At 41.1% G+C, this 13,438-nt stretch overlaps 1 protein-coding gene and 1 pseudogene across 1 annotated transcript in view; one reads left to right on the top strand and one right to left on the bottom strand.

Annotated features, from left to right (window-relative positions):
• The window catches only part of MS4A14 (membrane spanning 4-domains A14), a 42,399-nt gene extending 29,596 nt beyond the window's left edge, over nt 1-12,803 (top strand). The window contains exon 5 of the mRNA XM_036325744.1: nt 8,195-12,803. Within this exon, the coding sequence (XP_036181637.1) occupies nt 8,195-12,700 (4,506 nt within the window). The 3' untranslated portion in view covers nt 12,701-12,803. The remainder of the gene's footprint in view (nt 1-8,194) is intronic.
• LOC118664087 lies at nt 4,260-7,520 on the bottom strand (annotated as a pseudogene).
• Nucleotides 12,804-13,438: the final 635 nt, after the last annotated feature.

Genomic DNA, 13,438 nt, shown 5'->3' with positions numbered 1-13,438 from the left:
TATTATTCGTATGTTGTTTCGTTTCATGTTGTCCCAAAGCTCCCTTAGGCTCTCCTCCTGTCTTTTAATTATTTTCTCCAATTGCAGTACATTTTGGGTGTGTTTTGCTTCCTTGTCTTCTAATTCACTAATTCGGTCCTCCGCTTCTCCTAGTCTACTGTTGATACTTTCAATGGAGTTTTTCATTGCAGCTATATCACTCTTCATTTCTTCTTGGGTCTTACTTAAGTTGTTGATTTTTTCATCTGTTTCTTCTAGCTTCTTCCATATGTTATCGATTTTTTCATCTGTTTCTTCTTGCTTCTTGCAGAGGTTGTCGATTTTTTCCTCCATCCGGTTTATGCACTCTAGGACCCTTATTCTGAATTCTTTTTCTGTCATGTTGCATGCCTCTGTATTACTTAGCTGCTTTTCTGGAGAGTCCTCCTTCTCTTTCCTTTGGGGGTTTCTTTGTCTACCCATGTTTGATCTCACTGACATATCTAGACGTTGAGTCGTTCAGTGGTTGCTCCCTTGGTGGCAGTGACTCCTTGGTCTGTGGTTGCTCTTCAAGCGGTTGCGGTAGCAGCTGCTCTTCGGTTGGCAGCAGCTCCTCTGGTGGGTGCTGTTCACAGCTGTGGTGGCTCTTCTGGCTGATGGGGCGAGGTTTCACGTGCTGCTGCTGTTCCTCAGCAGAGGGTGTGGTGCTCAGGAGGTTGCTGTTGCTTGGATCTGCTGCGTTGATTTAAAGGCACAAAATACAACACAACAAGGCACCACGTACCAGGCACTATACACAAATATATTCAAGATATTTATAACCCCAAATAAAGGTGACCACCTGAATTAAGAGAATTAGGGGATAAGGAAGAAGGAAGAGAAAAAGGTAAAAGGAAAAAAGAAAAGAAAAGTAGGGACCAAAAAAAGGAGTGCAAAAATGAAATTGGGGAAAAGGAGGGGGGAAAATAAAAGTGAGAAAAGAAAAGAAAAGAAAAAAAAAGAGCTAAAAGAGAGAATGAAGTGGAAGAGGGGAAGAGACTTTTTTATATGAGGAGAATATTCCTATAGAACAGCCATTAATCCCAACAAATTCCAGCAACAGCTCCTTGGAGATGAATGCAAACTAGAAACAACCAATAATATAACGATGAAAATTGAATGGAGAACACTAATCCCAAAATAAAATAAAGAGAAAATAAAATGGCACTTTAAAAAAAAATGGTAAAATGGTAGAAGTAATAATACTGGTTAAAAATAAGAAGGTAGTAATTAAAAGGGTAAAATCAGGTGATGGAAAAAAGAAGAAAAAAAAAGAAAATAAAAAAAAATAAAAAAAAATTGGTTTCTTAGTTAAAAGGTGAAAAAAGAAAAAAAAATTGCAGTAGTGAAGGTCCTTCGGTTCTTCTATTCTTCAGTGTGGCTCGCCTTAGACCTGCCAGGTATTCAGGAGAGTGTTGAGTTTCCCTGCGATACACTGTTCCTCTGTGTTGTAAACCACAGTCCTTATTTTAAAGCAAGCCACATTTGTTTCCCAGACTGCCTTATTTTGTGTTTAGCAAAGAGTCAGTTTGTGGGTCAGCCTCTGGGTGGCAGTGTTCTGGGATTGGCCTCTGAGGCTATAGGGCCTCTCTGTCCAGTGGAAGTTCACTGCCCAGAGCTGGCTGCGTAATAGTTACTGGCGCTGTGTTGTTGCTGGGATTGAAAATCCCTCTATAGGCCAGACCCTGTTAACTCCCAGGGACTGATCAGGTTATTTTAATCCTTGATCTCCTACAGGGTGGAATCTGGGTGTGGCTGTGCTCCTTGCCTGGGGGCTGGGGGGAGGAGTCTCACTCTCCGGACAGAATGGCTGCCCCAGTCCTGGGCTCAGGGGTGTCTCAGCACTCAATTCGCTGCCACCTCTCCCGGCCCCCCTTCTCTCCTCAGTCTCTCCCCAGATTCCACTCCTCTGCACCCTCTCCCTCTCTTCAGCACAGGCGAGTGTCTGTATCCAAAATGTCCCATGAACAGGATTCAGTAAAAACAAACAAACAAATGCCGGCCGCGGAAACGGGAAAGGCTTGGTTTCTGTAAGCTTCTTCTCTTACCGGGACTGCATGGTCTGGTCAGCTCTTCAGGCTGCCCCCTTTAGGCTCAGTCCTCCGTGATCACAGAACCCAGCTCTCAATTCCTCCCCGGCGGCGCCAGGAATCCCGCGGTTCTCCTTTCCCCAGTCAGGGGCTGTGCCTGTCCTAAGGGACGCGGCTGTCTGCCACGCGGTCTCCCTCGGACTCTCTGGGCTCAGAGGTCTGGAAAACTTTCCTGCCCAAAACCCTGGTTTTTTTTACCTTTCCAGGGGAGTTCTGCTCTTCCCGACTGCAAACCGTCTCACCAGCTGAGCAGTTTCGCCAATTCGGGGTGGATGTTACTAGTTTCAGCTGCTCACTCCATTTGCTCCGGGACACGACCTGGGATGCGTCTGCCTATTCCGTCGCCATCTCCCATTGTGTTCTTTATTGCAGCTATGTCGTTCTTCACTTCCTCTTGTTTCCTTTTCATGTTGGTGACATTCTCATTCAGCTCCTTATAATTCTCATTGAGTTGTGTGTATTTGTCATCCAGCTGTTTGAGCATCCTTATAACCATTACTCTGAATTCTATATCTGATATGTTGCTAGCCTCAGTTTCATTTAACTCCCTTTATGGTGATTTTTTTTTCTTTCCTTTGGGAATTGCTTTTTTGTCTTCCCATGTTTTGCTGTAATGTTTTTATTGTAGATCCGATTGCTTTGCTACCTAGGTTCTTTTGGGGATAGTGCTACTGGTGTGATCTCTCAGGTTTCCTGGGCTTGGTAATCTAGCGTAGCTCTCTACGTGAGCTATTTGGGTTCTCTTGATGTAGGCCTGTGAGCTGGAAATGTGCAACTGTGGTGTCTAGAAGTCAGCAGTAGCCATGGAGGGGTTTGTCCCAATTTTTGCTGTCTTATGTCCTTGGTTGAAGTTGTACGTGCCCAGTGGGGACTCATAGTGGCACTAGAAAAGCATGCAACTGTAGTGTCCAGAGTTCTGCAGCTGTGGGGTGGGCAGACTCAGTTTTTCCTGCTGTGCCTGTGGTGGATAGGCACACGCTCCCAGTGGCGGCTCACAGGGGCACCAGCAGTGCATTTGCCAGCAAAGCTTACTGAAGCACTCTGAAGGGCCCTGGCACTGAAGCCACATAATTGAGGCATCTGTGGGCAGGTATCCAGGGTGAGTGAGTTCAGAATTTCTACTGCTGGGGAGAGTGCGTCCCTGTTTGTTCAAGATTGCACCTAGCAGGGGCTGGCAGGGGCTCCCGAGCGCCCTGTGGATAAATGGGCTCTGGGTGCCTACTCATTGGAAATGCATGATTGTGGCAGTGAGTTTGCCAGCGCAGAGCTCTGACACACTCTGAGGGGCCCTGGTGCTAAAGATGCTTAGGTAGGTTGTCTGTGAGCATTTATTCAGGAAGAGGGAATTCAGAATTTCTACTGCGGGGCAGCGTGCCCTTGTCTGTTCAAAATCACACCCAGCAGGGGTTCACAGCGCCATCCAAGAACTGCCTACGTAGTGGTGTGCCCTGGAAGTCTGCGCGCTGGAAATGCGTGGATGTTGGAAACGCGAGAATATTGGAAATGGAAGAATGTGGTGTCTGGCATTCTGCCGCCAAGGAGGGGGGAAGTTGCGCTTATTGCTGTGGGAGTGGTGCACCTTTGGAGGTGGAGGTCCCAGGGTCCACAGGGCTGTGGGTGGGGCAGCAGGATTTTGGCTGGAGTGGCTGCTGGGTCGCGGGCAGTGTCCAAGGCCTGTCTGGGTGGTGGTGCTGATGAGTTCCTAGGAGAGGCCACTCTCCCCTTCAAGATGGCTCCGTGCCTGAGTCCTGCAATCTGGGGGGTGCCTGCAGTGGTGGTAGTCTCTCCCTGTCCAAGAGAGCTTGGTCTGCCAGCCTCTGCTGCTTCTGCCAGATTTAACTGTCCCTCCCTCACTCACACACACACCACACACATCCACACACTCTCCTTCCATCCCCTCACTCAGTCACTTCCTATCCCTCACCTCCGTCCTTCCAGCTGCCATCTTTCTCTTCTGATTATGTGATTTTTGTCTTTCAATTTGTTTATGTGATGTATAATGTTTAGTGATTCAAGGATATTGTACCAACCTTGCATCCCTGGAATAAATCCCACTTGATCACGGTGTATGATCTTTCTTCTTCTCCTTCTCCTTCTCCTCCTCCTTCTTCTTTTTGTATCCAAAATGTGTTTATTGGGATGGTTTCCAACTCATCTTGATTTGAGCTGATTTTGGTGCTGCTTCCTTCTGAAGGAGCATCCTTCTGTAAGCCTTGCTTTTCCTCCTGTTGGCTGACAGAGAACAGGGGAGCAATCAACACAGTAGCAATCAAAACTACTGTTTGTGCATGGCTAAAGACGGTGGTGATTTTACAGCATCCCGGGCATTTTACATCCATGAAGTAAGAATTGGGACTCTGCACCAGGTACTACTTCTTGTGTTTCCTCTTCTCCTCTTCTGGAGAGGGATGGAGGAGATCCTTTCCGAGCTGGGAGAGCTTGCCCCTGGCTGGGCCTGGTGTTTGTGCAACTGGACTGCCATCTTATCTCCTCTTAGCTCCCATCTATGCAGCCCCCGCCTCCCACCTCTGCAGGCCTCTGCAGTCCCTGTGGTTAATGTCCTAGGGCCAGTGGTCGGCAAACTCATTAGCCAACAGAGCCAAATATCAACAGTACAATGATTGAAATTTATTTGAGAGCCAAATTGTTTAAACTTAAACTATATAGGTAGGTATATTGTTATTAACTTAATTAGGGTACTCCTAAGGCTTAGTAAGAGCCGCACTCAAGGGGCCAAAGAGCCACATGTGGCTCGCGAGCCGCAGTTTGCCGACCACGGTGACCTAGGCAATTCGGAGGGCAAGTGAGGCCCTCTGCAATCCGAAACCAGTGTGAAGGAAGCATGTGGACAGAAGAGCAAGATCTCTGCTGAAACCTGCACCAAGGAACTCACAGGCATATTGTCATGGGGAGGTTGTCACCACCTGAAAGGCTGGTGTATGATCTTTCTCAAATAATGCTGGATCTAATTTGCTAGAATTTTGATGAGGATTTTAGCATTTATATTCATTACAATATTGGCCTGGAATTCTCTTTCTCTGTAGTGTCTTTATCTGGTTTTGGGATTAGGGTTATGCTGGCCTCATAGAAAGAGCTTGGGCATGTGCCTTCCTCTTGAATTTTTTGGAATAGAGTGAGGAGGATAGGTATTAGTTCTTTGAATCTTTGGTAAAACTCCTCTGTAAAGCCGCCTGGCCCAGGGCTTTTGTTTGCTGGAAGTTTTTTGAATACTGCTTCAATTTCATCTGTAGTTATCAGCCTATTCAGGTTTTTTGATTCTTCTTGATTGAGTTTTGGAAGATGGTATTTTTCTAGGAATATGTCCATTTTGTTTGTTGTCCAGTTTGTCAGAGTAGAGTTGTTTGTAGTATTTTTTTTCTACAGTCCTTTGTATGTTTGTGGGGTCTTTCATTTCTGATTTTGTTTACTTGTGTTCTCTCTCTGTTTCCTGGTGAGCCTGGCTAGAGGTCCATCCATCTTGTTTATCCTTGGTTTTATTGGTCTTTTGAACTTTTTTTTTTTTTGTCTCTATGTCATTTATTTCTGCTCTGGTCTTTATTATTTCCTTCCTTCTGCTTACTCTGGGCTTTTCTTGTTGCTCTCTTTCTAATTCTTTAAGTTGTAGGGTTAGATAATTTATTACCAGTGTTTCTTGTTTTTTGAGGTAGGCCTGTGGAGTGATGAACTTCCCTCTCAGGACTGCTTTCACTATGTCTCATAGATTTTGGATTGTTGCGTTTTCATTGTTATTTGTTTCCAGGATGCTCTTATTTCTTTTTTAACCTCTTTGGTAACCCAATCATTGTTTAATAGCATGCTGTTTAGCTTCTAAGTGTTTGATTTTTTTTAAAAAATTATTTTTATTATAATTGACTTCTAATTTTATGCCATTGAGATATGAGAAGATGCTTGATATGACTTCTATCCTCTTGAATTTGAAGAGACTTATTTGTGTCCTAATATGTGGTCTATCTTTGAAATTGTCCCATGTGCATTTGAGAAGAATGTGTATTTCTTTCAGGTGAAATGTTCTGATGATGTCAATTAGCTCTATCTGATCTAGTGAGTTGTTTAGGATTGCTGTTGTTGATTTTTTTTTGTCTAGAAGATTTATCCAGTGATGTCAATGAGGTATTAAAGACCCTTACTATGATTCTATTGCTGCCAATCTCTCCCTTGATATCTTTCAGAAGTTGATTTATGTATTTAGGTGCTTCTGCATTGGGTGCATGTATGTTTATCATAGTTATTTCCTCTTGTTGTATCAGTCCCTTTAGTATTATGAAGTGGCCTTCCTTCTTGTTACAGCCTTCACTTTGAGGTCTAATTTGTCAGATATAAGTATTGCTATCCCAGCTTTCTTTTTCCTTTCTCTTTGCCTAAATTTTTTTTTTCCATCCCTTCACTTTCAGTCTGTGTGCATCCTTTGTTATGAGGTGGGTTTCTTGTAGACAACATATATATGGGTCATGTTTTCTTATCTATTCAGCCACTCTATGTCTTTTGATTGGAGCATTTAATCCATTTACATTTAAATTTATTATTGATAGGTACTTGTTTGTTGCCATTTTTATTCTTTATGCCTATGTTTCTTCTTCCTTTTCTATTTCTTATTTTTACAGCAGTCCTTTTAACATTTCTTCCATTGCTGACTTGGTTAAATTTTATGTATAGTTGTGAGGTAAGGTTAGACATTCATGCACCTCCCCTCCTCCCACACACACAAACACACATTTACCACCATGGAGAGTTCCAGCCCTGTTTGTTGAAAATGCAATGCTTTCCCCCATTACCCTGGCACCTTTGTGAAAATCAATTGACCTCTTATTTATAGGTCTCTTTGAACACTTTTATTTTTTTCATTGATCTATGTATTCTTCCACATATTCCACACTCTCTTAATATCTGAAACTTTAGAGTAATTCCTTCTCATTGTGATAAAATAAATATACTATTTATCATTTTAACCATTTAACTTTACAATTCAGTGGAATTAAATACATTCATAATGAATATAATCATCACCATTATCTATGCCCCAAACTTTTTCATCATTCCAATACAAACTCTGTACCATAAAACACAAAAAATGTTGCTGGGATTATTATTGGAGTTGCATTGAACCTATACATAATTTAGGGGAAATTTATTTATTGAGACTTTTTAGTCTTCTTATTCATGTCTGTTGAATATGTCTACATTTTATTACATCTTTTATTTCTCTCAGCAATATTTTGTAGTTTTCAGTGGATAAGTCTTGTGCATATTTTGTTAAAGTTTTCCGTAAGTATTTCATGATTTTTATTGTCATTTACATGGTATTTAAAATTTTTATTTCCATATATCCATTATGACACATAGAAACATTTAGTTTATATCTACTATACCATCTAAATATTTACCATCTGCCATCACACTATGCTACATCACAAGTCATATGCTACATATGATTTTGTACCCATTGTTTGCTCAATGTGGATTTTGACTCCTATCTTATTTCATGTTTTGTTATTTCCCTGACAAATTTTTACTTATCAAAATATAGATCAAATACCACCTCTTCTATGAAGCATTTCCTGGCTCTCTCAGAATTAGAGTATCTTCTGCGTTCCCATAAAGCACTTAGTAGCTATTTACATAATAGTATTTGCTAAACTATATTGTTATCTATTTATATGTTGGTCTACCTATAATTGTGAGCACCTTATGGGAAAACCCACATCTAATTATTTTTGATCTCCATCATCTCGGTGATCAATAAATAAATAAACCGAGTATATGAATATTGACTGGATAAATTAAAATGCTTTATAGGATTTATAATGTTAAGTTATGGGAAGACTTTCAGATTATCTTAATCAAATTCTCCTATTCAATATTTGAGATAATAGATGGTTATAACTTGTCCAAAATAAAACCAATCAGTTGATGATAAAGACAGTACTGGTATTCATTTTCTTATTCCTCATGTAGTTGTTAGTCCCTGTCTGTCTTAAGGCAGAGATGAAAATAATTTGGGTATACAAAAAGGAAAACATCAAAGACGATTGTTAAATTAATGTTTACCCCACCCCTTGGTTTTATAGATTGTCTTTTTCTTGCCTTTGGATGTTACTCAAAAGAATGAATTATCTACAACAGAAGAAGATGCTATAATACAATTTGACCTTCAAGAAGAGTGTTTCAAGGATGAATCAATAGCAAAGATGCAACCTGTTTTCTTTGGAGGCTATACTTTCTTCAAATTAAGAGTCTCAAGAAATCCCTTAACCATCCATCATTCAGAAAAGAGAGGCAGTAATAATTGCTACACAACTTCATCTGAGTCAGATGAACAACAGAAAAATATCCTTCCTTCTTTAAGACCTTACGAGACTGATACTGAGCAGCAACCTTTGTCTGTCATATTAGAGAAAAGGCTCTCAGAAGAAATTGGACACAATGAACACATAAATGATGAAGACCTACATTTTGCTATCGAACAACCTCCAGAAATGCAAACACAATCAATGCAGGCTAACTCCTTGACACCCCAAGATTTTCCATCCGATTCTGTAAAAAGTCTTGAAGCATTACCACAACCTGACTTGTCATCTCAAGTTCTGTTAGTAAAAGTCCCAATACCTGAAACCCCACCATCCCATGTTACACAGTCTCATGACACAGAAACTGAAGATATGCCATCCCAAGAGATACCATCTTCAAACACACCATCCCAAGACATGTCTTCCCAAGATATGCCATACCAAGATATACAATTACAAAACATGTCTTCCCAAGAAAAGCTTTCCCAAGTACAAGTTCTGCCGCCACTACAAGCCGTGCTATTTGAAGCCCCAACATTCTCGTCTCATGACTTGGTATCTGAAGATATGATACCCCAAAGCACACAATCCAAGGACGTACAATATCAAAATATGCCTTCTCAAGATATGCTTTCCAGAGTACAAGTTCTGCCACAATCCATGCTATGTGAAGCCCCAACATTCTTTTCTCCTTCCCAAGATAAGCTTTCTCAAGTACAAGTTCTGCCACAAGCCATACTATATGAAGCCCCAACATTCTTGTCTCATGATTTGGTATCTGAAGATATGTCACCCCAAAACACACAATCCAAGGACATACAATCTCAAAACATGCCTTCCCAAGATATGCTTTCCCGAGTACAAGTTCTGCCACAATCCATGCTATGTGAAGCCCCAACATTCTTTTCTCCTTCCCAAGATAAGCTTTCTCAAGTACAAGTTCTGCCACAAGCCATACTATATGAAGCCCCAACATTCTTGTCTCATGATTTGGTATCTGAAGATATGTCACCCCAAAACACACAATCCAAGGACATACAATCTCAAATCATGCCTTCCCAAGATATGCTTTCCCGAGTACAAGTTCTGCCACAATCCATGCTATGTGAAGCCCCAACATTCTTTTCTCCTTCCCAAGATAAGCTTTCCCAAGTACAAGTTCTGCCACAAGCCATACTATATGAAGCCCCAACATTCTTGTCTCATGATTTGGTATCTGAAGATATGTCACCCCAAAACACACAATCCAAGGACATACAATCTCAAAACATGCCTTCCCAAGATATGCTTTCCCGAGTACAAGTTCTGCCACAATCCATGCTATATGAAGCCTCAACATTCTTGTCTCATGATTTGGTATCTGAAGATATGTCACCCCAAAACACACAATCCAAGGACATACAATCTCAAAACATGCCTTCCCAAGATATGCTTTCCCGAGTACAAGTTCTGCCACAATCCATGCTATGTGAAGCCCCAACATTCTTTTCTCCTTCTCAAGATAAGCTTTCCCAAGTACAAGTTCTGCCACAAGCCATACTATATGAAGCCCCAACATTCTTGTCTCATGATTTGGTATCTGAAGATATGTCACCCCAAAACACACAATCCAAGGACATACAATCTCAAAACATGCCTTCCCAAGATATGCTTTCCCGAGTACAAGTTCTGCCACAATCCATGCTATATGAAGCCCCAACATTCTTGTCTCATGATTTGGTATCTGAAGATATGTCACCCCAAAACACACAATCCAAGGACATACAATCTCAAAACATGCCTTCCCAAGATATGCTTTCCCGAGTACAAGTTCTGCCACAATCCATGCTATGTGAAGCCCCAACATTCTTTTCTCCTTCTCAAGATAAGCTTTCCCAAGTACAAGTTCTGCCACAAGCCATACTATATGAAGCCCCAACATTCTTGTCTCATGATTTGGTATCTGAAGATATGTCACCCCAAAACACACAATCCAAGGACATACAATCTCAAAACATGCCTTCCCAAGATATGCTTTCCCGAGTACAAGTTCTGCCACAATCCATGCTATATGAAGCCCCAACATTCTTGTCTCATGACTTGGTATCTGAAGATATGTCACCCCAAAACACACAATCCAAGGACATACAATCTCAAAACATGCCTTCCCAAGATATGCTTTCCCGAGTACAAGTTCTGCCACAATCCATGCTATGTGAAGCCCCAACATTCTTTTCTCCTTCCCAAGATAAGCTTTCCCAAGTACAAGTTCTGCCACAAGCCATACTATATGAAGCCCCAACATTCTTGTCTCATGACTTGGTATCTGAAGATATGTCACCCCAAAACACACAATCCAAGGACATACAATCTCAAATCATGCCTTCCCAAGATATGCTTTCCCGAGTACAAGTTCTGCCACAATCCATGCTATGTGAAGCCCCAACATTCTTGTCTCATGATTTGGTATCTGAAGATATGTCACCCCAAAACACACAATCCAAGGACATACAATCTCAAAACATGCCTTCCCAAGATATGCTTTCCCGAGTACAAGTTCTGCCACAATCCATGCTATATGAAGCCTCAACATTCTTGTCTCATGATTTGGTATCTGAAGATATGTCACCCCAAAACACACAATCCAAGGACATACAATCTCAAAACATGCCTTCCCAAGATATGCTTTCCCGAGTACAAGTTCTGCCACAATCCATGCTATATGAAGCCCCAACATTCTTGTCTTATGATTTGGTATCTGAAGAGATGTCACCCCCAAACATACAATCCCCAAAAACACAATCCAAGGACATACAATCTCAAAACATGCCTTCCCAAGATATGCTTTCCCGAGTACAAGTTCTGCCACAATCCATGCTATATGAAACCCCAACATTCTTTTCTCCTTCCCAAGATAAGCTTTCCCAAGTACAAGTTCTGCCACAAGCCATACTATATGAAGCCCCAACATTCTTGTCTCATGACTTGGTATCTGAAGATATGTCACCCCAAAACACACAATCCAAGGACATACAATCTCAAAACATGCCTTCCCAAGATATGCTTTCCCGAGTACAAGTTCTGCCACAATCCATGCTATATGAAGCCCCAACATTCCATGTCACACAAGACCTGTTATCCGAAACCATGCAAATTGAAGCCCAAACATTCCATGCTATGCAGGCCATTAATGTACAACACCTAGAACAGCAATCCCTGGATCTTCAACTTCAAAATATCCAACATCAAGACCAGCAATTTACAAGGGTATCATATCAAGACCTTCAATCAGAAGTCAAGTTACTGACTGAAGAATGGAAATTTAAAGAGAAACACCACCAAATCAGGAAATCCACCAAGCAGATTTCCTTCAACCTGCATAACAAACATTCAAGAAAGAAATCTATGGACTTACCAATCCAAGACCAGCAACCCCCAAGGAAGAAATCCTTAGACCAGCAAATCAAAGGCTGGCTATCCCCAAAGAGGCACTCCATAGATAAGCAAGATAAGCAAGTTCAAGTTAAGCAATTCTCAGATCAGCAAACTGAAGACCAGCTGGCCCAAGGAAAGCAATCCCTAAAGCAACAATACCAAAACTTGCAAGGTGAAAACCAGCACGGCAAAGAGGAGAAATCCCTTAAAAAACAAATCCAATTTCAACAAACTCAAGACCTGCAGGTTCAAGAGGAGAAATCCTCAAAGCAGCTAGGTGAACATCTGCAATCCCAAATTCAGAAACAACAAGACTGGCAATCTTTAGGCCAACAATCCCAAGACTGGGAAACTCAAGAATGGATAAACAAAGATCATAAAGCACAAGAAAGCAATTTTGAAATGAAACGTTCCATAAGTTGGGAATCCCACTCCACGCAAACCCAAGATATATTAGAGAAAGAATTCCTAATGCAGAAAGTTATATTCAAAGAGACCAAAGCTTTGCACACCATACCTCAACATCACCAACAGAACTTTCGATGCACAGCTATCAAAAAAGAAGATATGCAAATAAATACTAGACCAACAAAAGACAATATGCAAATAAGCACTATACAAACAAAAGACATCAGATTGGTAGAAATGAAAAGTCTATGCCAAAATTCAAGTGATGCGCTATCAGAAGATATGAAGCCAGAATTTCATCATTCCTCCTGCCAAAGTTCAGTACAAGATGAATCTTCCACCTGTGAAGGCTCAGAACAAGATGTGCAACAAAATACTTCAATTAGTTCAACTTCATACAAAGAAGATCCAACCTTAACCTCATGTTATCCAAAGGATCAACAGCAATCTGAAGACTCTGACTAACTTGCAGAATCTACCCAAATACCACACTGCTCCCAAATATGGAACCAGATTGGGGGAAAACAATATAGTCACCTCCTGTATTCTCAAGTGGTGTTGCTAGCTTATTCACTCACCAGAAAATGTAGGGCATGCAGAACACTCAAAGGATTTGTCCTTAAATAAAAAAAATGACAACAAATATTAATACTATTTCAGAACTTTCTGGGGGTAAAGGAATAATTCACATTTAAATTCTTTGTTATCAATGTTAGTGTTTCAATTTATGATCAGCAATTCATTTTACAACTTAATATTTAGTGGACCTATTTTTCTATGGTGTTGATATTTTTTGCCTTTTCCTCTATGTATTATAGGGGCTTAGCACATCAACCAGGAGGAAGTCTATGCAGGCTCTAAGGGCTAAAGAACCAAAAGAGTCAGCAAAGAACAAAAATCAATTCCACCATTCCTCTATTTTGCTGTTCCCAATTACCCAATTTAATCCCTCCTCCCCAAATCTATGTTGAGGATATATACTCTAAGTTTGTTTAATTATTAATGGGATAACATGGTAATGAGGACATAATGTGGTATAGGGAGAGAATAAAACACACCTAGAGATGGGGAAGTAGGAGGTAGAGAAGGATAGAGAATGCAGATGCCATCAAAGTATGAAAGACTGTAATGAGTGAAACTCTAGATCCTTTCCATATGCCTGCACTCACTGCTTCTAACTTCTCAACCCTCATGACATATAAT

Source organism: Myotis myotis, unplaced genomic scaffold, assembly GCF_014108235.1.
Source record: "Myotis myotis isolate mMyoMyo1 unplaced genomic scaffold, mMyoMyo1.p scaffold_m19_p_10, whole genome shotgun sequence".
NCBI lineage: Eukaryota > Metazoa > Chordata > Mammalia > Chiroptera > Vespertilionidae > Myotis > Myotis myotis.
This window is presented reverse-complemented; position numbering and strand designations above follow the sequence as displayed.